Genomic DNA, 23,827 nt, shown 5'->3' with positions numbered 1-23,827 from the left:
TGTCAGAAGACAAATCATTCACAGAGACAAACCGATGTCTTTCCGGCAGATAAGATCTAAACCAGGCCAGAACTTGTCCGTGTAGACCAATATGGGTTTCCAATCTCTCCAAAAGAATGTGGTGATCGATGGTATCAAAAGCAGCACTAAGGTCTAGGAGCACGGGGACAGATGCAAAGCCTCGGTCTGATGTCATTAAAAAGTCATTTACCACCTTCACAAGTGCAGTCTCAGTGCTATGATGGGGTCTAAAACCAGACTGAAGCATTTCGTATACATTGTTTGTCTTCAGGAAGGCAGTGAGTTGCTGCGCAACAGCCTTTTCTAAACATTTTGAGGGGAATGGAAGATTCGATATAGGCCGATAGTTTTTTATATTTTCTGGGTCAAGGTTTGGCTTTTTCAAGAGAGGCTTTATTACTGCTACTTATAGTGAGTTTGGTACACATCCGGTGGATAGAGAGCCATTTATTATGTTCAACATAGGAGGGCCAAGCACAGGAAGCAGCTCTTTCAGTAGTTTAGTTGGAATAGGGTCCAGTATGCAACTTGAAGGTTTAGAGGCCATGATTATTTTCATCATTGTGTCCGGAGATATAGTACTAAAACACTTGAGTGTCTCTCTTGATACTAGGTCCTGGCAGAGTTGTGCAGACTCAGGACAACTGAGCTTTGAAGGAATACGCAGATTTAAAGAGGAGTCCGTAATTTGCTTTCTAATAATCATGATCTTTTCCTCAAAGAAGTTCATGAATTTATTACTGCTGAAGTGAAAGCCATCCTCTCTTGGGGAATGCTGCTTTTTAGTTAGCTTTGCGACAGTATCAAAAATAAATGTTGGATTGTTCTTATTTTCCTCAATTAAGTTGGAAAAATAGGATGATCCAGCAGCAGTAAGGGCTCTTCGATACTGCACGGTACTGTCTTTCCAAGCTAGTCTGAAGACGCCATTTCCGTTCCAATTTTCTGCAAGCTTGCTGCAGAGCTCGGGTATTTTCTGTATACCAGGGAGCTAGTTTCTTATGAGACATGTTTTTGGTTTTTAGGGGTGCAACTGCATCTAGGGTATTGCGCAAGGTTCAATTGAGTTCCTCAGTTAGGTGGTTCACTGATTTTTGTCCTCTGACATCCTTGGGTAGACAGAGGAATCTTTGTGTTGTCTGTGAATTTATAGCACGACTTTTGATGTTCCTTGGTTGGGTTTGTCATTTTTCTTTTGGGTTTTGTGGGATCTTGTTTTCTGTTTAGTGTCTGTACCTGACAGAACTGTGCATTTTTGTTTTCAATTTGGTTATTTTGTTTGAGTGTTTTTTGAAAATTTAAAATCATGAACACTTTCCATGCTGCGCTTTGGTCCACTCCTTTCGACAAGAGCCGTTACAATGAATTTATGAATTTCACTGATCAATGATATGGTTGCTCTAAAAACAATGTTTCTTTATTGTGATGAGTAGGTAGAGTATCTTATAATAGGGTCCTTTGACAACTCTGAGCATTACTGATGTGTGTTAATTCTCACCATAGTTTCAAACATAAATCATAGAAATTATTTTAGTTGATAATGCCCAGTATGCATGTTGCAACCACTATTTTACCACAGAACAAGGCTAAGGCTATATTGCTACTTCCATATAGAACATTCTGTAAATTGTTATAGACTATATGGGTACTTCACCGTCATTGCATTGATTTGTCACTAAATTAATATATGGTATGATCAAAAACGATTAAATTGTAAACTATAAGACAAAGAGAATGCATCTAAAAATCTAAAATCTGTACACACATTATTCAATTTAATGTGAGGGAGGTTCAGTTGCTTTTGACAGTAGGTTACTAGGTAATCTAACTGACATGCATAGTAGTAATGATAATAAGTAATTGTAAGTATAATGCAGAATTGATACAATAGATGTCAACATTCATCTTCTGATTTATTTGTGCACACCAGACAGACAGCATATTGCACATGACTAAACCCATTTACTATGGACAAACAAACAGTGTGTTTACAAGATTGAGTTTTGTATGGTAAACTGTTTCAATTAATACTAGACATTATAACCAATCACAAAGGGCCAGTGAAATTAAACTTCCTCGCTTTCGCCGGAAATATGGGAAGAAAAGGTTGAATGCGGAAATGAGACTCTCACTGTGAGGAGTACTTGTACAGTTGCGATCGGGAGGGTGAGAGAAAATATCAACAGAAGAAGCTTGCGTTCTCGGGCAGCGCTTAAGATCAGTCATGGATGATTCTGAAAATCTTGTATTTTTCTAATGCGCTTGGAACTAATGAAGAAGTGTGCATGCTATCAACAGCAACGACGATCTGCGTTATTTTGTTTTCGTTCTATTCTCTTTTTCAATCTCTTCCTTTAAAAGAATGTGGTTGAATCCAGAGGAAGTTTTGCTGAAAAACGCGCTGAAGCTTTGGGTTACCGAAAAATCAAACGATTTCTTCATTTTGCAGCGCCGAAGAGGACATGGGGATTCAGGGGGAAAATTTACAGGTATTACGCCAGCTACTCCCATTCATCTAACTGTCTTTCGTCTGATTTCAGCAGCGTTAGTAGCCTATATTACCACTTGGACACACCAGTCTACACTACGCAACACAGTAACAACTAATTTATAAACAATGTTGCAAATAACTGCGATTCAACCAATATTTTTTTGGGTTGATATTGTGCTGGGAGTATGTATCCCAGAGTGTCTCCCAGCATGTCTCCAAGCATAATGTCGAAAGACAATTCTTGGTTGAATTGCAGCTACCGTATGTTGCAACTTGCCATAGCCTTGGCTACAGTGTAGGATCCGGGTTTGACAAAGCTTGGAAACAAGTGTTCTCCCCATATTTGGGATTATCAAAACAATGTTTTCTTTGTAATTTAAAATAATATGTGCCATGACGCCTTGGAGCAATAACAGGCAACTTGTTAACATATCACTTGTTTTTTGGACTGTGTTTTCTTTCAGGTCTTCATATGTTCTTTACAATTCCATACAGGTTTGTCTGATGATGGACCATGATAAGGTGTCACCTGGTCTTGTTTTTGTGTAATCTTCATTGGGATTTTCACTTTAAGATAGAACTGTATACATCAGGCACAGGAGAGGATAGGGAGTATCATCTCGTAAAAAACATTATAACATTTCCTGGCAAGAGTATTTGTTTGTTGCCATGGTTTCCAATGTAAATATATATATATATTCACCTTTATTTAACCAGGTAGGCTAGTTGAGAACAAGTTCTCATTTGCAACTGCGACCTGGCCAAGATAAAGCAAAGCAGTGTGACACAGACAACAACACAGAGTTACACATGGAGTAAACAAACAAGCCAATAACACAAACAAGTCAATGGCACAGTAGAGTAAGGAAAGTCTATATACAGTGTGTGCAAAAGGCATGAGGAGGTAGGCAATAAATAGGCCATAGGAGTGAATAATTAAAATTTTAACAGATTAACACTGGAGTGATAAATGAGCAGATGATGATGTGCAAGTAGAGATACTGGTGTGCAAAAGAGCAGAAAAGTAAATAAAATAAAAACAGTATGAGGTAGGTAGATTGGGTGGGCTATTTCCAGATGGACAGGGCGGAGCTGTTGGTTGGAGTAGCCAGGAGGAAGGCATGGCCAGCCGTTGAGAAATGCTTATTGAAATTTTCGATTATCATGGATTTATCAGTGGTGACCGTGTTACCTAGCCTCAAAGCAGTGGGCAGCTGGGAGGAGGTGCTCTTGTTCTCCATTGACTTTACAGTGTCCCAAAACCTTTTGGAGTTAGAGCTACAGGATGCGAATTTCTGCTTGAAAAAGCTAGCCTTTGCTTTCCTGACTGACTGCGTGTATTGGTTCCTGACTTCCCTGAACAGTTGCATATCGTGGGGACTATTCGATGCTATGGCAGTCCGTCACAGGATGTTTTTGTGCTGGTCAAGGGCAGTCAGGTCTGGAGTGAACCATGGGCTATATCTGTTCTTAGTTCTGCGGGGTTGAACGGGGCATGCTTATCTAAGATGGTGAGGAAATAATTTTAAAAGAATGACCAGGCAACCTTGACTGACGGGATGAGGTCAATATCCTTCCAGGATACCCGGGCCAGGTCGATTCATCTGTGGGACGAAAGGTCAGAAGAAGCCCTAGTTTTTGGCTCTTACAAAACCACACCCTACTTTTGTTATGGGAAGAGAAGAACAAGTACAATATCAATAGGATTTTTTTTTATATCCCTAATTTGATTAAGATAAAAACATAAAAAGGGTATTGAGCAGCACTGAAACATCTGCAACGTCTAGTACTCTGTCACTAGCTAAAATAACTTCTGCTTCCTATTGCACAAAGAACACTTTCCTGTGAGGGACATTTAAGGTTTCCTTTCTCTTGACCTCTGAGCACACTGTACATGTCCATTGTCCACAGACATACAAACTCAGTGAACAATATAAGCCGAACAAAATACATGATTTACAGTGCTTACATTTTACAATGTAAGCACTGTGAAGTAAGCGGTTAGGTGACGAATAGGTTTGCGTTGCCAGGGTACAATGGTTCAGAGCATCAGACAGGCAGAGCTTAATAGTTGTGGTGTGGTCTGGGATGGGCAGTGCTCCAGGAGAGAGTTATTTGTCTGGTGTTCAGTTTGTCTTCCAGCCCTCTCCTCTTTTGTGGCGGAGCGGTTGGGTGGGGGTGGGAATGCCAAACAGTAGATAGTGATCTCACAGCGACCAGACTGTAGCCTAATGAAAGTAGTACGCCTAATGCCTTGTCTTGCCTGCTGTGTGCTTATTACATATTTGATTTGTCAAATCATTTACAGACTGTTCTTGCAAACATATATATTTTTTTGTAGCTGAGTCCATGTGCTGCAGCTGACTGTTACCTGCACTTTGATGGGGCTGTTTTTCCCAGCTCTCCCTAAATGCTCCATTCTGTTGAAAATGGCTGTGCTTAGCAAAGGAAAGACAGAATTAAAACTAGACAAGAGGGACTAGTGTTTGGTGGCTTTGGCCTCAGTGGAAAATCATGATCCTGATTAGTGGTGGAGTTAGAGATACTATGATGATGAGTCTTGGCTCTGTTATGGTACCTCAGGATATTAGAGAGTGTATCTGGTTCCTTTAAGGTGATGACTGGTGGGGTGGAGGAGGTTGTTCCAGGTTTAATTTAGCCTTCTCAACACCTAATAAATACAAATGAGTTTGGGATGTTAGGGACTCTCTTAAGTTTGTAGTTTTTATGCCATGGCTTTGGGGCTTCACATGTGGAAGATTTGTGGAGAGGGAGGGGTCTCGATTCCAATACTGTTACCCTATGATTCTAGTGGACCAATGTAGTGACAAACAGAGGATAACAATACTTATGTTGAACCTCCTTAATAGCTTTTATGTTCTATGTTATGTTCTCACATAATGTGGCCATTATGAGACTGTTCGTGACCATTAGTGGTACCAGTTTATGTCCAATCTCTTTTGTAATGCCTCAAGGCTGGCATCCAGTGCTCACTGTGGAATGTCTGAGTCTGTTATATACATGATAATGCCTTTAGCTTTCTGGCATTATGTCCAATAGGTGCCGTTGTGCCCCATCTGCTTAAAGGCACAATCTGTAAAACTTCCTGCTGTCCAACTAATGATAACCATTGATTATTGTAGAAAATGCCTTATGAGCTTAGTACAATTGCCTTACCATATGAAAATATATGATATAACCGTTCATATGGGTTGGTATAATGTTGCCTCTCTCCCATGTGTCAATGAGCTCATTGATATGTGTGTGTTGTCAGATGGTATTTCTCAGTAATTTCTGGTCTTTTTCTGTGTCTGACTGCTCTGGTCTGTCCAGGTCTTCTGGTGGGAGCTCTGGACACAGTGCTGGACTCCAACGCCCGGGTCACACCATTCCGTATCCTGCTACAGGTGCCTGGGTCACAGGTCAGCTGGACTATAGCTTGTGGTAAGCTCTGAGAAATGTCTCTCCTTTTCCTCTCGCCGATGCTCATATTTGTCGGTCGGTAGGTCCCTGCTTCTACTCTCTTTCTCTGGCTCTCTCTCTGTGTATCTATTTCTCTGATGTGTGTGCGCGTGTGTCTGTTGTTATACAGGTGCTGCTGTTGAGGACATGAACAGGCATTGGGACTGGCTGGTCCAGAATCTACTCCACTCTCTCTCAGTATTTGAGAACAAGGAGGATGTCGCCAGCTTCGTCAAAGGGAAAGTCAAGGTACTGTACTATTAGAATAAGATTAACTATATACCTGTGATACTCTGTAAATACTATGTAGGCCTACTATCAACAACTACTGTGTTCAACTTAATCTGACTCTCAAATGTTGTCTCTTCTTGACTTTCTTTTCTATTTCTGTGTATCTTGCTCTCACCCTGTTTTGCATTTTTGTTTCTCTTCCACTTTTTCTTTCTTTCATTGCCCATTTATTTCTCTTTCTCCCCCAGGGTCTGATAGCAGAGGAGGTGAGGGGGAAGCAGGCGGCTCAAGAGGAGGACCCAGAGAAGTTCCGGGAGGTACTGCTGAAGTTTGAGCTGCGTTTCGGCCTGCCCTCCTCAGAGAAGCTGGTCACCACCTACTCCTGCTGCTGCTGGAAGGGACGCGTCCCCCGGCATGGCTGGCTCTACCTCAGCATCAACCACATGGCCTTCTACTCCTTCCTGCTGGGAAAGGAAGGTCTATCCCCTTAGTCTGAACTGGTTGTGTCTTTTAATTAGAAACTCTAACCTCTGTTTTCCAGTTGTAAAGATGACACGCCCTTTATATGTCTTGTGAACTGTGACATACTTTCCACAGTAAACATTGTGCCTTTTTAGTTAGTGATGCTGCAGAGGTTTTGTATAACTTCAGCCAGTAGTTTTGAAAGTATCCCTCGAGAAAAAACGTGCCCCTGAAAATTGTGCATAATTGTGTACAATGTCATTAATTTCGTATGATATGTAACGTCCTACAAAAATAAAATAAAAATGGGTATTATCTGTTACAAATTCCAATTTGTACAATATATTTAAGAATTCCAATTTGTACAATATCTTACACATTTTTAAGTGCTGAAGATCCTGTTCAATCTCTTTAACCATTGAAATCTCTTCAGTGTACAGTGTCTTCTAAACCTAACCCCTGACCTTTGACCACTTCTCTCTCCCTCAGTGAAGTTTGTGATCCCGTGGGTGGAGTTGACGAGGCTGGAGCAGGTCTCCACTGGCCTCATGACGGACATGGTGCGTGTGACAACGCGGCGGCGCCAGCGGGACTTCTCTATGTTCCTGAGCCTGGATGAGGCATTCGGGGTCATGGGTCAGCTGGCTGACATCGCACTGCGACGCCTGCTGGACAGCGGAGGTCTAGAACTGGATCAAGTCCTCCAGCAGTCCTCCAACATCACCAAGAGGTCAGAGGGCAACGCAGAATAAGTTAGATGAAGTTGTATTGTAGTGTAAAGGAGGGCAGGGGATTTTTTGTGGGTGTGTAATTTGGTTTGTTCAGATTCATATTATCTGTTCTTTGTTGACTTACCTCACAGTTCTGAGAGGATTGGATTGGTGTCAGCAATCTGATTGATTGGTTGCTTTCCTGATTAAATAGTTTGATAAACAGTATTTTAATAAGTTTGTCTCATTGTTATCTGCTTTGGTCAAAAGAAACCTCATCAAGCACTTCCTGAAAATCCCTGATATCTTGACTAATTTACTTCCCTCTAGTTTTCTACCATCCTCTGTATAACCTTGCATCATAGTGTGACTGAATGTGTGTGTTTTAGTTCCACCTGTAGTACATTCACCATTCACCAACATTTTCAATTTCAGGTTTTGTGTGTAAAATGACAGTTTTCAGTGGTAAAATTGTACTTTAGAGCTGAGCTAAAGCATTCAGTTATATATTTCTATGAGTGTAACAGACTGTTTAGTTTGGTAACTTCCTCACATGCAACACTTGCCAAGTGGGTGATATTTTTGTCCCTCCCCCATCATTCAGCATAGTGTAAATTCCTCATCACCATAACAGGAAGTGAAAAATGATCTGACCTAAATTGCAGTGACCAAAATAGTCTGCCTGTATTGGAGTGTATCTGGATTCTTTATACGTTTTCCTTATCATAGCTGTCAGTCAGAAATGTCTGAGTCACTAAAGGTAACGAGGCCATGAGGATTCACCCTCAGTCCCTCTTTTACTCTCTCTCTCTCTATCCTGGAGGAGAATTCCTAACTGTCACTTGTTTTCTACAGAACAGATCTCTGTCTGTGTCAGTCTAACTCTTCCCCCTGTCAGCTAATTAACTTTCTATGAGTGTCACACTCTAACTCTTCCCCTTTCCCCTCAGGGTTCTGGAGGAGCAGGCATTGAGGGCGTACGTCCTGGCTCTTTTCCGGCTACCGCGGGCCGAGTGTCTCCAGGAGGTGGCTCTGTGTTCAGTGTGGACGCCCCATGCACGCTGCCACACAGCTGGAACACTCTACACCACCGACAGCTACCTATGCTTCGCCAGTCGAGAGGAGGGCCACTGCAGCCTGCTCATCCCCCTTTCAGAGGTATCCATCGTATCATACTGCAGTTGACTCTGCTGGCTTACCACTGTTTACAGTGTATAAGTGTTGTTGGAAGTGTTAGAGCTTACACCTTTAGCTTTACCATGGTTAACTACATTAGTTGCTATACACCAGAGTCGTGTATAGAGATGTATGGCTCTTGCATACATAAACAAGTTATTCAAAGTTTATTACTGTGTTAATACCATTTTACCATATCATATTTTTCCTTACTGTACCATACTACCAACATTTCCTTGGCTCTTGACCTTTTACCTCTGTCTCTTCCTGTGCTGCCAGGTGATCTCCATAGAGAAGGCTGAGAGCACCAGCCTGCTGCCCAACCCAGTGATCGTCAGTGTGAGGAGTAAGAAGGCCTTCCAGCTGATCGAGCTGCAGGACAGAGACAGCCTGGTGGATAGTCTGATGTCACGGCTCAGAGCCCTGCAATGGAAACACTCCATGTTCCACAGCAAGAAATCTCTGGTATGCTACAGCAATACTACCAGCCCATAAATGCCTGTTGTCAATTACACACATCATATCTCATGGTGATGCCCAACAGGCCTAGTCCAAGAAGCAGAATGCAACTGCACTGCAAGGACATATATGATTACTGCTAGTATTTTTACACACAAGTTAGTCATTCATTGTGTATATTTGACAAATTCTGGTGTTTGGGTGCTCCAGACTTCCTCGTCTCCCTACTATACCTTCTACTATGACACCATGTACTGTGACGGGGAGGAGATCGAGGAGAGACCACTACGTCACACAGTGAATACAGAGGCTCTGATGGCATACTACCATCACTCTCAACCTGACCTCAACAATAGCACGGCTGTGAGTATGGAAACTAGTGCACCGTCGGCCACAACCCTGATATGGCTGGAGCCTCCGTTATTATGATGTTTACATAGCAGATACCATAATAATGGTGTCTAGGCTTGACATTTAACATTGGTTGCATGTTTCTGTTTTAAGCAACTCCTTTGTTGTTGTCATGCTAAATATTTGTTAGACTAAATTAGAATTCTAAATGTTTAGCATGACAACAACAAAGGAGTTGCTTTAACCAAAAGTGGCAACTAAACTTCAGAAACAGACTGGTAACCAGGGTATGGTATATGTGATATAGTGGTAGTTCTGGGATGAGGTTGTGATTCTGTTACACCTATTTCATTATTTAAACATATATTGATCCCTGTTCTCCCCCTGACTGGCACACTGGGCAACTTTACCTCCCAAGGCTATTGTTGAGAATGTGCTTACAGTACTACAATACTCTGTTTGCTCAAGGGTGTGTGTGTCCTGTGTGTGTGTGTGCATCCTGTAGACCATGGAGCAGGTGAAAGAGCGTCTGTGGGATGACCACTTCTCTGCGTATGGTCGAGGTGTCCACATGTTCCGCACAGAGAAGATCCAGAAGCTGGTTGCCATGGGAATACCAGAGTCGCTACGGGGAGAGCTATGGATGACCTTCTCTGGTGAGCGGTGGAGGAGTCTGAGGTCATTGGTTGCTATAACAACAGGTCAAATATACAGTACCAGTCAAAAGTTTGGACACACTGTCTATGTTCTAGGTGAATGGAATAAGGCGGAGTCAGGCGCAGGACACAGGTATGAGTAAAGCCACGATATTTACTCAAATTCAACACTAATCCAACAAGGATAAACATAAACAATCTAGATCATGTACACGGAACCACTTGACAAAAACAATCACGCACAAAACAACAGGGGAAGCCAGAGGGTTGAATAAGGAACACTGATTATGGAATGGAAAACAGGTGAGTATAATGAAGACAAAACAAAACGAAAATTAAACATGGATCGGTGGTGACTAGAAAGCCGGGGACGTCGACTGCCGAACGCCACCCAAACAAGGAGAGGGACCAACTTCGGCGGAAGTCGTGACACACACCTACTCATTCAAGGGTTTTTCTTTATTTGTACTATTTTCTACATTGTAGAATTTATAGTGAAGACATCAAAACTATGAAATAACACACATGGAATCATGTAGTAACCAAAAAAGTGTTAAACAAATAAAAATATATTTTATATTTGAGATTCTTCAACGTAGCCACCCTTTGCCTTGATGACAGCTTTGCACACTCTTGGCATTCTCTCAACCAGCTTCACCTGGAATGCTTTTCCAACAGTCTTGAAGGAGTTCTCATATATGCTGAGCACTTGTTGGCTGCTTTTCCTTCACTCTCCGGTCCAACTCGCCCCCAAACCGTCTCAATTGGGTTGAGGTCGACTGATTGTGGAGGCCAGGTCATCTGATGCAGCACTTCATCACTCTCCTTGGTCAAATAGCCCTGACACAGCCTGGAGGTGTGTTTTGGGTCGTTGTCCTGTTTAAAAACAAATGATAGTCCCACTAAGCGCAAACCAGATGGGATGGCGTATCGCTGCAGAATGCTGTGGTAGCCAGGCTGGTTCAGTGTGCCTTGAACTTTAAGTAAATCACAGACCGTGTCACCCCCACACCATCATACCTTCCCCTCCATGCTTCACTGTGGGAACCACACATGCGGAGATCATCCATTCACCTACTCAGCATCTCACAAAGACACAATGGTTGGAACCGGTCTAATGTCCATTGCTCGTGTTTCTTGGCCCAAGCAAGTCTCTTCTTCTTATTGGAGTCCTTTAGTAGTGTTTTTCTTGCAGTAATTCAACCATGAAGGCCTGATTTCACACAGTCACCTCTAAACAGTTGATGTTGATATGTGTCTCTTAATTGAACTCTGTGAAGCATGTATTTTTGGCTGCAATCTGAGGTACAGTTAACTCTAATGAACTTATCCTCTGCAGCAGAGGTAACTCTGGGCCTTCTTTTCCTGTGGCGGTCCTCATGAGAGCCAGTTTCATTATAGCGCTTGATGGTTTTTGCGATTGCACTTGAAGAAATTTTCAAAATTGACTGACCTTCATATCTTAGATGGACACACCTGTTATTTGAAATGCATTCCTGGTGACTACCTCATGAAGCTGGTTGGGAGAATGCGAAAAGTGTCAAGTTGTCATGAAGGCAAAGGGTGGCTACTTTGAAGTATCTCCACTATAAAATATATTTAGATTTTTTTTTAAATACTGTTTTTGGTGTCTTCATCAAAACTAGAAAATAGTAACAATAAAGAAAAACCCTTGAATGAGTAGGTGTATCCAAACTTTTGACTGGTACTCTATGTTACGGGTTCGCTTATCTTTAGGGTAGATATCTGTATATCCTCAAAGGAGGGAGAGCGAGTACTGTTCTCTGTTCTGCTCGACTGCCTGCTTTCAGTTCCGTTCCTATGTACAATGCCTAACATTTATGGTATGTCCCATTTTATCTTAGAGTTTGGGGAGGGGCTTTTAGCAGGCAAGCAGTTTCCTTTTTTCAAAACCAGAAGTCTTGATGCAACTTTAGTCTATTCTCAGGGATCCTGCTTTGCTTTATTCTGTTAATGTCAGAGTTGATGTCATATGGAATCCAGATCAGCAGGATTTAGTGGGCATACAAATAGCTTGTGACCTCATCTCCAATGAAAACAAGCAATTAGGCCTGTGTGAACACACTGCACAGACTGCACCAGAAACAGACTGGCAGCAGACTGGCTCCACTCCACTGTGATGGACCTGAACAGACTGTTTTCTTTGCCCCAATGTCAAACTATCCCCAGTCACCTGTTTACTCCCTATCAATGTTCGAAATGCATCACATCCTCCAGGGGGAGTCAACAAAGGGCAAGAGCTCCAAACAAGCCTTGTCCCAAAGTAACCCCTATCTTTTTGGTGTTTCCAGATCTGAAGGAACCAGATAGGTAACTTATCCATTCCTTTCAGATCTGCAAACACTTACGGGTAGGAACAAAAGAGAAGGGTTAGGGCCTAGGGGATGTTGCTGTGTAACACCGACACCATTCTCCCTGGAAATACAGACTCATCGTCAGAGTTGGCTTCCCACCCAGACTACTACTCGGGGCTGGTGACGGAGTCTATAGGGCACAGCAGCCTGGCCACGGAGGAGATCGAGAGAGATCTGCACCGCTCGCTGCCCGACCACCCTGCCTTCCAGAACGTCACGGGCATCGCTGCCCTACGCCGCGTCCTCACCGCATATGCCCACCGCAACCCCAAGATTGGCTACTGCCAGGTAAGGTATCCACTACCATACAGTAACTTATGTCACAATGTGTATACAGTGCAGGTAGAGTATAACTGACTGCCTATCATTCTTCCTAGTCAATGAATATCCTGGCATCTGTGCTGCTGCTGTACACTAAAGAGGAGGAGGCCTTCTGGCTGCTGGTGGCTGTGTGTGAGAGAATGCTGCCTGACTATTTCAACCGCAGAGTCATAGGTGAGAGGTCAAACTGACCTTCATAGGTTTACCACTGCTATTGTTACTACATTGCTATTACTGGTTCGTCTACTTCCACTTTTACTGACATTATAGCTAGTACTGTACATTAGATGAAGTACTAAAAATAGAACTATCAAAGTCATAGCAGATCAAACATTAGTAGGTCTAATAGTAGCCGGTCTGGTGATTTGGGTTTCTTCGTCAGGGCTGTTTTTCTGCCCTAACCGCAACAGAGCCAACAATAACTCAAGGCTTTCTTTAGCCAGCGTGAAGCGTGTGCTGAAACACAAGCTAATTTCCTGTGCTTTGTGCCACTATTTATTTCTGGCGCATATGAAATGCATTCAAAGTAATTTCCTCTTCTGTTCTGCTTTGAAATTGCAGTTGTTTACTTATTCTCCTTAGAAAATAGATTTTTCATCTCCATGTGGCTTCCTGGTTCAAATAAAGTCTTAAAAGATCACTTATCTGGGATATTACACAATGAGAACATGTCATTCTCACACACGTGTGGAAGTCAAGACCTCATGAGTATACAGTGTATAGAGCATACATCCACGAGACCATTAATTTCCCTGTATGGGATGATAAAGGATGTTCTGTACTTCTATAGAGGTGTACGTTCATGAGTTTATCTATATTAATGTAGATTTTCACTTGTGTTTGCAGGTGCTCAGGTGGACCAGTCAGTGTTTGAAGAGCTGATCCAGGAGCGTCTTCCCGAGCTGGCTGAGCACATTCCCGACCTCTCCCCCCTCTCTTCCCTCTCCCTGTCCTGGTTCCTCACCCTCTTCCTCAGTGTGCTTCCCTTCCGCAGCGCCGTCTGTGTGGTAGACTGCTTCTTCTTCCACGGCATCAAAGCCATCTTCCAGCTAGGGCTAGCTGTGCTGGATGCGAACGCTGCGGCACTGTGTGCTAGTGCAGATGACGGCCAGGCCCTCATGATCCTCACTGGGTAATGCATATGGAGGAATGCATGCATGTCTACACACAGTTCACATCTGAGCATAGTCTACATTCTCACACAAACTTCTCTGCCTGCAGCTTTCTGGACCACGTGAAGTACGATGAGAATCCGTCTCCACCTGCCCCTCACCCTCCCTCGTCTCCGAGGGGGGAGGAGGAGTGCAGCACGACTGTAGAACTACACACCCTGATCACAGACCTCATCATTGACTCCTATGAGGTAAGACAGCACTACAATACTCCCTCCACACCACCAGAGGGTAGTTGTGAAAATGTGGCACTGATGTTTGTTCTCGTTGTGTGTCCCTGTCCTGTTTTGTCAGAAATTTGGAGACCTTACGGTGAGACAATTAGAGCGGTTGCGATGCAGACACCGGATCCAGGTTCTGCAGGCACACGAGGACATCACCAAGGAGAACGCAGTGGGTCTTTCATATCACATTTCAAACAGTCACACGCTTGCATGAAATACACCATGACCAAAGGTTGAAATTGTACACATTTCCGCTCCAAACTGCTTGACCCTTCCCCTCTCTCTGTGTGTAGCTCAGGGTGGTGACCCCAGATGTCTCTCTCTCCCCTGAAAACCTGGCTGATGTCTACGACCTCTTCAAGGTACTTCAGTTCAATTCAATACACCGTTATTTATCTTCCCAGGACCACTAAGAAATGCATTGCCAGAGCACGATGATAACGTCCTCCACATATAGTCCAACTGTACAACACCACATCTGTGTCTGTTTCTCTTATAGACAGAGCACTTCATCAACCTGTACTGGGGTGATGGGAGCACCACTGTGGCTCTCCAGCACCATGACCCAGGCCAGCCCTATGTGGAGCAGTACAGAGTGGACCGGGCCCAGTTCAAAAGCCTGTACGTGCTACTGGTTCCCTGGCTGTGTGGCCTCCACACTGACACCGTGGCCCACAGGACCTTCACACTGCTGGACCAGGACAAAGACTTACTCATCACCTTCAGAAAGTTTGCCGGGTGGCTGGGTATTTATTTTAAACGTTTATTTGAAACAGGGACAATGTACAACAAAACACAAGTCTCAGAAGTGAGAAGGGTTGCGTTGCACCAGATTTAGCAAATTTACATATTGTGTGTGTGTGAGTAAGAGCGGGAGGGTGTGTGTTTAAAAGAGGTAGGGAGAGTGAGTATGTGTATGCCTGAAGAGATAATGTGTGTAATATGAGTGCTTTCATATTATGCTTTCATGGGCATCTGGAATTCAGCCCACCAGGGTTTTATGGGAATCAATATGCAGCCAAGGCTTTTAGGAGGAGCTGCCACTGCTGTGTACAGTACATTGACTGAAGTAGAGAAAATATGTCAATTCACCTCTTAAACTCACAGAGCTGAAGGGCTCCCTCTGTGGTCCTCTATCCTTTAGAAAGACAGTATAAACACTAACTGACACACATTGTGATTTAAAGCCAATGACTGGCTGTTGGAGATGTTAATCAATTGTAATGGTGACAATTCTGTGTCTCTCTCGGCATCAGACACACTATACTGTGAGGAACTGAATGAGAAGATCAGACTTCTGTATCGTTTGCACATACCTCCAGGTGAGTCACATAGCCTTCCTACGGTGTTTTACTCCTCTTTAAGACATGTACTTTAGCTGGACATGCAACTATCAACTAGAGATCCATTAACATTCATCCTAATGCGACTGTCTCCTGTAGCTCTGACTGAGAGTGAGGATGACTCTCCTCCACTGAAGAGCCCTCTGCTGTCCACTACCAGACCACTCCATATAGAGATGCCTAATGGTAACTTCATGCTTCAAGTGTTCCAGGTTCACGTTTCTAGCTCTGTCCTGTTCAGATGATCACGTTGATGTAGCTCCTGTGTGTGTTCATGTTGAAGAGGAGATCAGAGACTATCAGGAGCAGTTGAAGCAGATGTTGAAGGACCTGGCTCAGGAGAAGAATGTGGAGAAACCGCTACCTCTAATGAACCAGGTACATACAGGGCATTCAGAAAGGATTCAGACCCCTTGACTTTTTCCACATTTTGGTACATTACAGCCTTATTCTAAAATAGATTAAATATGTTTTTCCCCTCAGCAATCTATAATGACAAAGTAAAAAGTATTTTAAACATTTTTGCACATGTATTAAAAATAAAAAACCGATACCTTATTTACATAAGTATTCAGAACCTTTGCTATGAGACTCGAAATTGAGCTCAGGTGCATACTGTTTCCCTTGATCATCCTTAGAGATGTTTCTACAACTTTACTGGAGACCACCTGTGGTAAATTGAATCGATTGGACATGATTTGGAAAGGTACACACCTGTCTATATAAGGTCCCACAGGTGACAGTGCATTTCAGAGCAAAAACCAAGTCATGAACTCGAAGGAATTGTCCGTAAAGCTCAGAGACAGGATTGTGTCGAGGCACATATCTGGGGATGGGTACCAAAACCTCTGCAGCATTGAAGATCCCCAATAAGACAGTGGCCATCATCATTCTTAAATAGAAGAAGTTGGAAACCACCAGACTCTTCCTAGAGCTGGCCACTTGGCCAAACTGAACAGTCGGGGGAGAAGGGCCTTGGTCAGGGAGGTGATCAAGAACCCGAAGGTCACTCTGATAGAGATCCAGAGTTCCTCTGTGGAGATGGGAGAACCTTCCAGAAGGACAACCATCTCTGCAGCATTCCACTAATCAGGCCTTTATGTCAGAGTGGCCAGACAGAAGCCATTCCTCAGTAAAAGGCACATGACAGCCCGCTTGGAGTTTGGCAAAAGGCACCTAAAGGACTCTCAGACCATGAGAAACAAGATTCTCTGGTCTGATGAAACCAAGATGGAACTCTTTGGCCTGAATGCCAAGCGCCACGTCTGGAGGAAACCTGGCACCATGCTCTGGGGATGTTTTTCAGCAGCAGGAACTAGGAGACTTGTCCGGATCGAGGGAAAGTTGAACGGAGCAAAGTACAAAAAGATCCTTGATGAAAACCTGCTCCAGAGTGCTCAGGACCTCAGACTGGGTCGTTGTCTTGTTGCCTCTAAGCACACAGCCAAGACAATGCTGAAGTGGCTTCGGGACAAGTCTCTGTATGTCCTTGAGTGGCCCAGTCAGAGCCTGGATTTGAATCCGATCGGACATCTCTGGAGACACCTGAAAAGAGATGTGCAGCGACGCTCCCCATCCAACCTGACAGAGCTTGAGATGATCTGCAGAGAAGAATGGGAGAAACTCCCCAAATACAGCTGTGCCAAACTTGTAGCGTCATACACAAAAAGACTTGAGGCTGTAATCGCTGCCAACGGTGCTTCAACAAAGTACTGAGTAAAGGGTCTAAATACTTATGTAAATGTGATATCAGTTTATTTTTAATACATTTGCAAAAATGTTTAAACCTCATTATGGGGTGTGTGTGTGTAGATTGATGAGGATTATAAAAATAAAACATTTGGAATAACACTAATATAACAAAATGGGGGGAAAAGTCAAAGGGTCTGAATACTTTCCGAATGCACTGTACAATAAGGAAGGAATTAAATCAGGGACCCAATAAGCGGTCATTAAGTCACAACAAAGGTATAATAAACTTGTATTGCTTTCTACAGAGGGAGTTCATCCAGTTCTGTAAGACCCTCTACAGCATGTTCCATGGCAACCCAGATGAGAACGAGCTCTTTCAGGCCATCGCTACAGTGACCAGCCTGGTGCTGCAGATCGGTGAGGTCGGCCACCGCAGCCGGTCAGAGGTCAGCAGCGAGGGCGGAGCCGGAGACGAGGATCACAGGGAGGGAGGTCAAGAAGACCACCCTGTCTTCAGCACCAAAGAAGGAGATGGAGAGAGGCAGGAGGGGACCAGGAAGAGTTCAGAGCGGTCTGAGAGTTCGAGCGAGTGGACGGTCAGCTACGCTCAGATCCTGGCCTCGCTCCTCACAGAACAGCAGCTGGTCAACTTCTTTGAGAAACCACTGGACCTGTCAGCAAAGGTGGCTGTAGCAAAGGTGAAACAGTACCATGAAAGGGCCGGTCTGCTTATGCTTCAGCAAGGAACCAGCTGATTTAACATGACCAAGAGAATGACCATGTGACCCAATACTGGGTTTCTAATCTAGTTGCTTGTCTAGATGCCAGGCAGATTTGTCTCCAATAAGTTGTCTGTGTCCTCCGTCCTACAAGGATGAGTGGGTAGCAATAGTCCATATGTGCCTATATTGAGTTGTAGGTCTGTTAAGCACGAGGGAGAAGTACTGTAGATGTGTAGGTCTTCCTATCCTGATGAAATGTGGCCTTGTCTTCTGGGACCAGCCGCTCAGTTTGAAAACAGGTTTACCAAATCGGAGGTGGCTGAGACGTGCATGATAATCAATGAAGACTACATGTATCAACCAGTCAATCATATATATACTACTGTGAGAACATCCCACACATGATGCACTACATGAAACACCATGAAAAGGGATATTAACATTTCTCAGTATTTGTAGACATTTTCATTTTCCTTCATCCAGTCTATGAAATGGGAACAAATTCAAATATTTTATGACATTGGCTGCGTGGTTGGTAATACAGCCTAGGCAGGTTCTTGTTTGCCATATCTTCCAACCTCAAGGAGAGCAGACAAGTGTTATTTTCCTGCCAAGTATTTTTTGCCTTTATTTACTGAGCAATGTTTGTCATCAATAATGGAACTTTGGAATGTCACCTTTGTGTGCAACATTGTAAATGTACTTATTTTGTCCTGTATTGATCTAATTAATGTATTTTGTTCTTTAAGAATTCCTATTTTAAGTGTTCTGTAACTGTTTGAGCCTGTTATTCTACCAAGCATATTTCTTAATTCAAGTGTTAGTGACCAGTATTGTATTATAGACCAAAGTCCTACACACCTTCTCAAAATCAGTTGAGATACCTACTACACAAACGATACCGCTGTGCCTCAGATTTGGTTAAATGGGTCTTCTATACAGAGAACTTGATTTTGCCAATAAAAATCAGTAATGACATTTAGCTTTGGGTTATTCCAGAACCTGACTGTCCAGTTCACTGATGCACCTTTATTTAAAAAAAACATTTTTAGTGCACTGAAGTTCACTTGAGGTGCATTTATAAATGGGACCGTTGATCAATTCTTTAACATCAATTTCATGTCTGCTGCACAGTCTAACATGGTTTGTTTGTAAATCATTAAAACAATATGCCTCATCCATGTCTTGTTCTGTCTTTCAAAGATTAATTGACTAAGGAGATTTTAGACCCTCAAAAGCCCATTGTGTAATGGAATGTCCACCAGAGCTATTGACAGAATTTGTTAATTTCTCTACCATAAGCCAACTCAATTTTTTGAGAATTTGGCAGTATGTCCAACCGGCCTCACAACCGCAGACCATGTGTAACCGTGTCAGCCCAGAACCTCCACATCCGGCTTCTTCACCTGCAGGACCGTCTTGAGTCCAGCCATCTGATGAAACTGTGGGTTTGCACAATTGAAGAACTTCTACACAAACTGTCCGAAAAAGTCTTGAAAAATCTCATCTTCGTCCTCACCAGGGTTTTGACCTGACTGCAGTTCGGCATTGTAACCGACTTTAGTGGGCAAATGCTCACTTTCGATGGCCACTGGAGAAGTGCTCGTCACGGATGAATCCCGGTTTCCAACTGTACCGCACAGACAGCATGTATGGCATTGTGTGGGAGAGCAGTTTGTTGATGTCAACGTTGTGAACAGAGTGCCCCATGGTGGCGGTGGGGTTATGGTATGGACAACAAACACAATTGCATTTTATCGATGGCAATTTGAATAGATACCATGATGAGATCCTGAGGCCCATTGTCATGCCACTCATCCACCGCCATCACCTCATGTTTCAGCAACATAATGCACAGCCCTATGTCAAAAGGATCTGTACACAATTCCTGGAAGCTGAAATCTTCCCAGTTCCTCCATACTCACAAGACATGCCACCCATTGAGCATGTTTGGGATGCTCTGGATCAAGTGTTTCAGTTCCTGCAAATATCAGGCAACTTTGCACAGCCATTGAAGAGTGGAACAACATTCCACAGGCCACAATCAACAGCCTGATCAACTCTATGCGAAGGAGATGTGTCGCACTGCATGAGGCAAATGGTGGTCATATCAGATACGGACTGGTTTTCTGATCCACACCGTTGAGACCAACAGATGCATAATCTTATGAATATACAGATTTATTACAGTTGACTGATATCCTTACTTGAACTGTAACTCAGTTAAAGCTTTGAAATGATTGCATGTTGCGTTAATATTTTTGTTCAGTGTATATCCAAACACTATACCAGACACAGACGCTCTAGAAATAATTTATTTTCATGTAAGCATTTCATTGGACGTGGTGTATGCCATGTGTATCCCGTACATACAACTAATAAAACTTGAAACTATGTAAGCATAAATTGCTTCATCAAGAATCCCAATTAGTGATTGTATAAACTTGTATATAATCCAAGACTGCAGTCTTATAAATGTATTTCAACACCAATGAATAATTAGTTCTCATCCACATTGACTGTCTGCAGACCTGTAGAGGAAAGAAAAATCAGAATCAGTCAAGTCTTTAACAGGCAAATAAGGAAAATAACAGCACAGAACTCACTCTGACTGAAGTAAAGTTCACAGATCCTCTACTTTGTATACCCATTTGCATGCAGATGATCTGAAAATAAGGCTGCCACAACTTGTTCTTCAGTGTCACCCACACAGGGATATTTTGCACCGTGTCGGTTACAAAAGTATAGATAATTTCAAACACACCAGATCACCAACCTCAGAAATGTCAGGGTACACTTCTGGATACTAGTCAGCACAGCACACGGTCAAGCAGGTCTTGGGCTTACCTTTGTATGTCGTGACAGGGACGTATGTGACGAGGGTATACAGTTTATTGGGAGAGTCCTCATCTTCATTGCGCTTCCTTGACAGGCGCACACGCATACGGTATGGGACATTCCTGAAATAACAGAAATGATCAGTTGGCATGAAGAAACTGTGCTTAGATGCAATGCACTAAAACTAAGTGCATGGCATGCAGAACAATTTATACAGGCATCAACTTGTACTATTTGCACCAACTCTACACCCATCGCCAAGAATACCAGGATATCAGTTCTCTAAAGCCAGCAGACTGGTCAGCTGTTGGTGTAACTAGCCTCTACCATTTGATATTGGGACAATACTACATAAAGCAGATAGGAGGGAGAGTGGTTTTTATTTGACCTAGAGATGGAGGGGGAGAGAGACAGAGAGATCCTGATGCTCAACTATCCCTTCGACTTAAATTTGACAGAATGTGTATCACTATCACTGAAATCAACTTGTCTATAGCACAAATGTATCCCCAACATCCATAGAAAAGGAATGTGAGGCCCATGAACTACAGTTTCACTGTGGCAGCCATTCTGGCCAGTACAGTCCAATGTAGAGGAAGCACTGAATTTGACAAGGCTGCAAAGACTTCCGAATTTAGCATAGTCTGGTTCATATTCAAGTTAAGTGTATGTCATCAAAACACTCCTTGCAGCAACAGCATTAACCTGTAGTAGACTGTACCTGAAACTCATGGTCCCTCAGAGTGTTAGATGACAGTTATCAAGTATTAGTTTTCAAATTGAGCAGATCATCAAGGAAAGTCCATAGCCAGCTGGTCCCTGGTTCAGAAAAGCTTGTGGCCTCTGATGTAAGAAACAAGGGTTTGCTTACCTCACCCCCTTGGTCCACACAGCCTTGTTCAGGCGAGTATCGATACGCACGTCAGGGGTTCCCATCTCCTTCATGGCGAACTTTCGTATCTCCTTGAGAGCGCGAGGTGCCCTCCTCTTAAAGGAGCTGAAGGGACACAGGAACAAGCAGCAATGTTAGTTGCATCACCAAACACTGCACTGAATTATCAAAAGAGGTTGATACAAAGTATCACTTGTCAAAGCAAGCAAAGGCAACTTTTATGAGCAACATAACAAGGAAAGCCATTAGCGTGCATTCAAACCAGACAAATTCAATTGGAGTAGTGCGTTGTGGGAAGGTCTTTGTGTCTGTCCATCAGAAATGTTGCAACGAATTATACTATCCATCAACCAAAGCATAGAACAGCGGTTTTACCAGAATGTTCTCCTGTTGTCATCTAGTCACATTTATTTATATTCCAAGATATAGAACATAATATTTTACATACAGCAGGTTTTTAAAGGACCAAATAGTTAGCTAATTTTCACCATGGGAAAAAATATTGCAGCCCTACTGATGACTATGCCCATAATTGCATTCCAAAACAAGCATCCAACAATTAACTACACAGCATAAGCGGTTTTTCTCCAGCCACACCTCAAAAAGTAGAGTCACAACATTTTCAGCAGCCTAAGCCCAATAACATTGGCACCTCTTTCCCACAGGGATCAGCATGTACAAAATCAAAACAATGCTAAATGCATTAGCACTTTACATTGAGGCAAAGCTGGACATTAAGAGTTTCCCTATTGCAAGTGAACTGAGCAGTTGTGCTAGTTGAGTCTGCCGAAGGTCGCCACATTGGGCATGTGATACAAATCTAAATTACAAAATTCAGTGAAAACAACAAAACTGCAAATTATTCCAGTAACCTAAAACGGATCTTGTTCTACCCCATAAAAAAATTGACTATCCAGCAAAGAACAGCAATCACAGCAGCAAAGACATCTTGCAAGCGGAAGTAAACATACAGCACATCATGAAAACCTAGTGCAGAGAACCCACTTTCATAACTCAACAGTAGCGGAGTGGAGTCATGGCCCCAGTCAGTGTACTCACACGCCATGTATGCGCTTGTGGATGTTGACCGTGTACTCCCTGGTCACAACCTCGTTGATGGCAGAACGCCCCTTCTTTTTTTCACCTCCTTTCTTGTTTGGCGCCATCTATGAAAATACATAACATAAAACGTTGATAAACCTTTAGCTCACTTACAATCAGCTTGGAAGACACGCATTTCTTTAGTGTCCACTGTTTATTTGACTCACTAGTGTGGCATTTCTACCAATCCACTGACTGAGCTTGTGGCTACTTGACTGGTTATGCTTTGCCATCAAAGTAAACAGTGACAAGTGAAGTGTAATGGTACATTAAGTTACTATAGAAAATATATGTCATGGGTTTACCTGTGGTGTATTCATTAGTTCGATTCAAAACGTTTTTGAAACGGAAACCGTTTACCAAACCTACCTGAATGTCCAATAGAAACTCAGGTTTTCGTTGCAAAACTTTTGCTACACAATCCGCCTAATGAATACGCCTCGGATAACAATTGAGCCAGGTGTTGATATGGCAATTTTGTCTGGTGACGCCAGGTACTATGGCCAACTTCAGCTAGCTAATGATGCCGGCATATTTTGATCTAATTAGCTGGTTTCACTGTGATTGCACATTGACAAAAAAACTGTGAACCAGAAATTGTGGGCCTCAGACAAAACGTTAAACATAGCACGAATGCGCTCTATAACCGAGACATTTGTGACAGAATAGCTTCGTTTAGCTGACTACTGGTTTGCATACTGGTGGCTACACATTTCCATATACATTTCCAATTGATCATTTGAGCATAATCCATCGCAATTACATCGTTTAAGGAGTTCAGTGTCTCATACTGTAATTATGTGAGGAAAACGATGGAATAGATACGCGCAGGGCCAGGATGAAGTTGGATAATTAAAACAAATTTCACAAAACAATACTCACACTGCCCGAGAAATGTCGGAAAGGAAGTTGCAAGGGCTTGTGGGCACTAAAGAGAATAACAGGTTCACATCCGCGTCGTTAATAATAACATACGTCATTTGTTGCAGTGCGTTTGCAAACTAAAATTAATTGACACACAATTTGTAACAAATGCATTACCTGTAATCTGCAGACAAGTGTTGTTGTAGCCACGAAAGGTCCAGAGCAAGCACAAAAACACGAATAATCTACTGTACTATATCTCCC

General features: G+C 42.9%; 2 protein-coding genes and 1 non-coding gene across 6 annotated transcripts; 1 reads left to right on the top strand and 2 right to left on the bottom strand.

Moving 5' to 3' along the window:
- Nucleotides 1-2,135: 2,135 nt before the first annotated feature.
- On the top strand, nt 2,136-19,047 carry LOC109870814 (TBC1 domain family member 8). 2 transcript variants are annotated; one of them, XM_020461453.2, is made up of 20 exons: nt 2,136-2,510; nt 5,846-5,956; nt 6,105-6,223; nt 6,454-6,682; nt 7,157-7,397; nt 8,328-8,535; nt 8,833-9,018; nt 9,223-9,375; nt 9,869-10,019; nt 12,468-12,682; nt 12,772-12,889; nt 13,562-13,847; nt 13,937-14,078; nt 14,182-14,280; nt 14,405-14,473; nt 14,611-14,857; nt 15,368-15,433; nt 15,554-15,640; nt 15,738-15,832; nt 17,452-19,047. In XM_020461453.2, exons 1-20 carry the CDS (start codon nt 2,384-2,386, stop codon nt 17,899-17,901), a joined length of 3,399 nt encoding a protein of 1,132 aa, XP_020317042.1. In that variant the 5' UTR covers nt 2,136-2,383; the 3' UTR covers nt 17,902-19,047. The 2 variants fall into 2 exon arrangements, with proteins under 2 accessions (XP_020317042.1, XP_020317041.1); XM_020461452.1 differs by having other exon boundaries at nt 2,137-2,510; nt 15,714-15,832.
- Nucleotides 19,048-20,165: 1,118 nt separating this feature from the next.
- LOC109870699 (60S ribosomal protein L31) lies at nt 20,166-23,827 on the bottom strand. Of its 3 annotated transcripts, XM_020461298.2 has the most exons (6): nt 23,741-23,782; nt 23,582-23,627; nt 22,658-22,764; nt 21,578-21,703; nt 20,716-20,828; nt 20,166-20,399 (listed from the first exon to the last, which is right to left on the bottom strand). In XM_020461298.2, exons 3-6 carry the CDS (start codon nt 22,762-22,764, stop codon nt 20,368-20,370), a joined length of 378 nt encoding a protein of 125 aa, XP_020316887.1. In that variant the 5' UTR covers nt 23,582-23,627; nt 23,741-23,782; the 3' UTR covers nt 20,166-20,367. The 3 variants fall into 3 exon arrangements, with proteins under 3 accessions (XP_020316887.1, XP_020316888.1, XP_020316889.1); XM_020461299.2 differs by lacking the exon at nt 23,582-23,627 and having other exon boundaries at nt 23,741-23,827; XM_020461300.2 differs by lacking the exons at nt 23,582-23,627; nt 23,741-23,782 and adding an exon at nt 23,069-23,544.
- LOC116357757 (small nucleolar RNA SNORA5) lies at nt 21,191-21,327 on the bottom strand. Its single transcript, XR_004205700.1, has one exon. It is a non-coding gene; the product is annotated as a small nucleolar RNA SNORA5 (small nucleolar RNA).

The sequence above is a fragment of the Oncorhynchus kisutch genome, linkage group LG26 (assembly GCF_002021735.2).
Source record: "Oncorhynchus kisutch isolate 150728-3 linkage group LG26, Okis_V2, whole genome shotgun sequence".
NCBI lineage: Eukaryota > Metazoa > Chordata > Actinopteri > Salmoniformes > Salmonidae > Oncorhynchus > Oncorhynchus kisutch.
The sequence above is the reverse complement of the archived record's forward strand: the minus strand, read 5'-3'. Positions and strand labels throughout refer to the sequence as shown.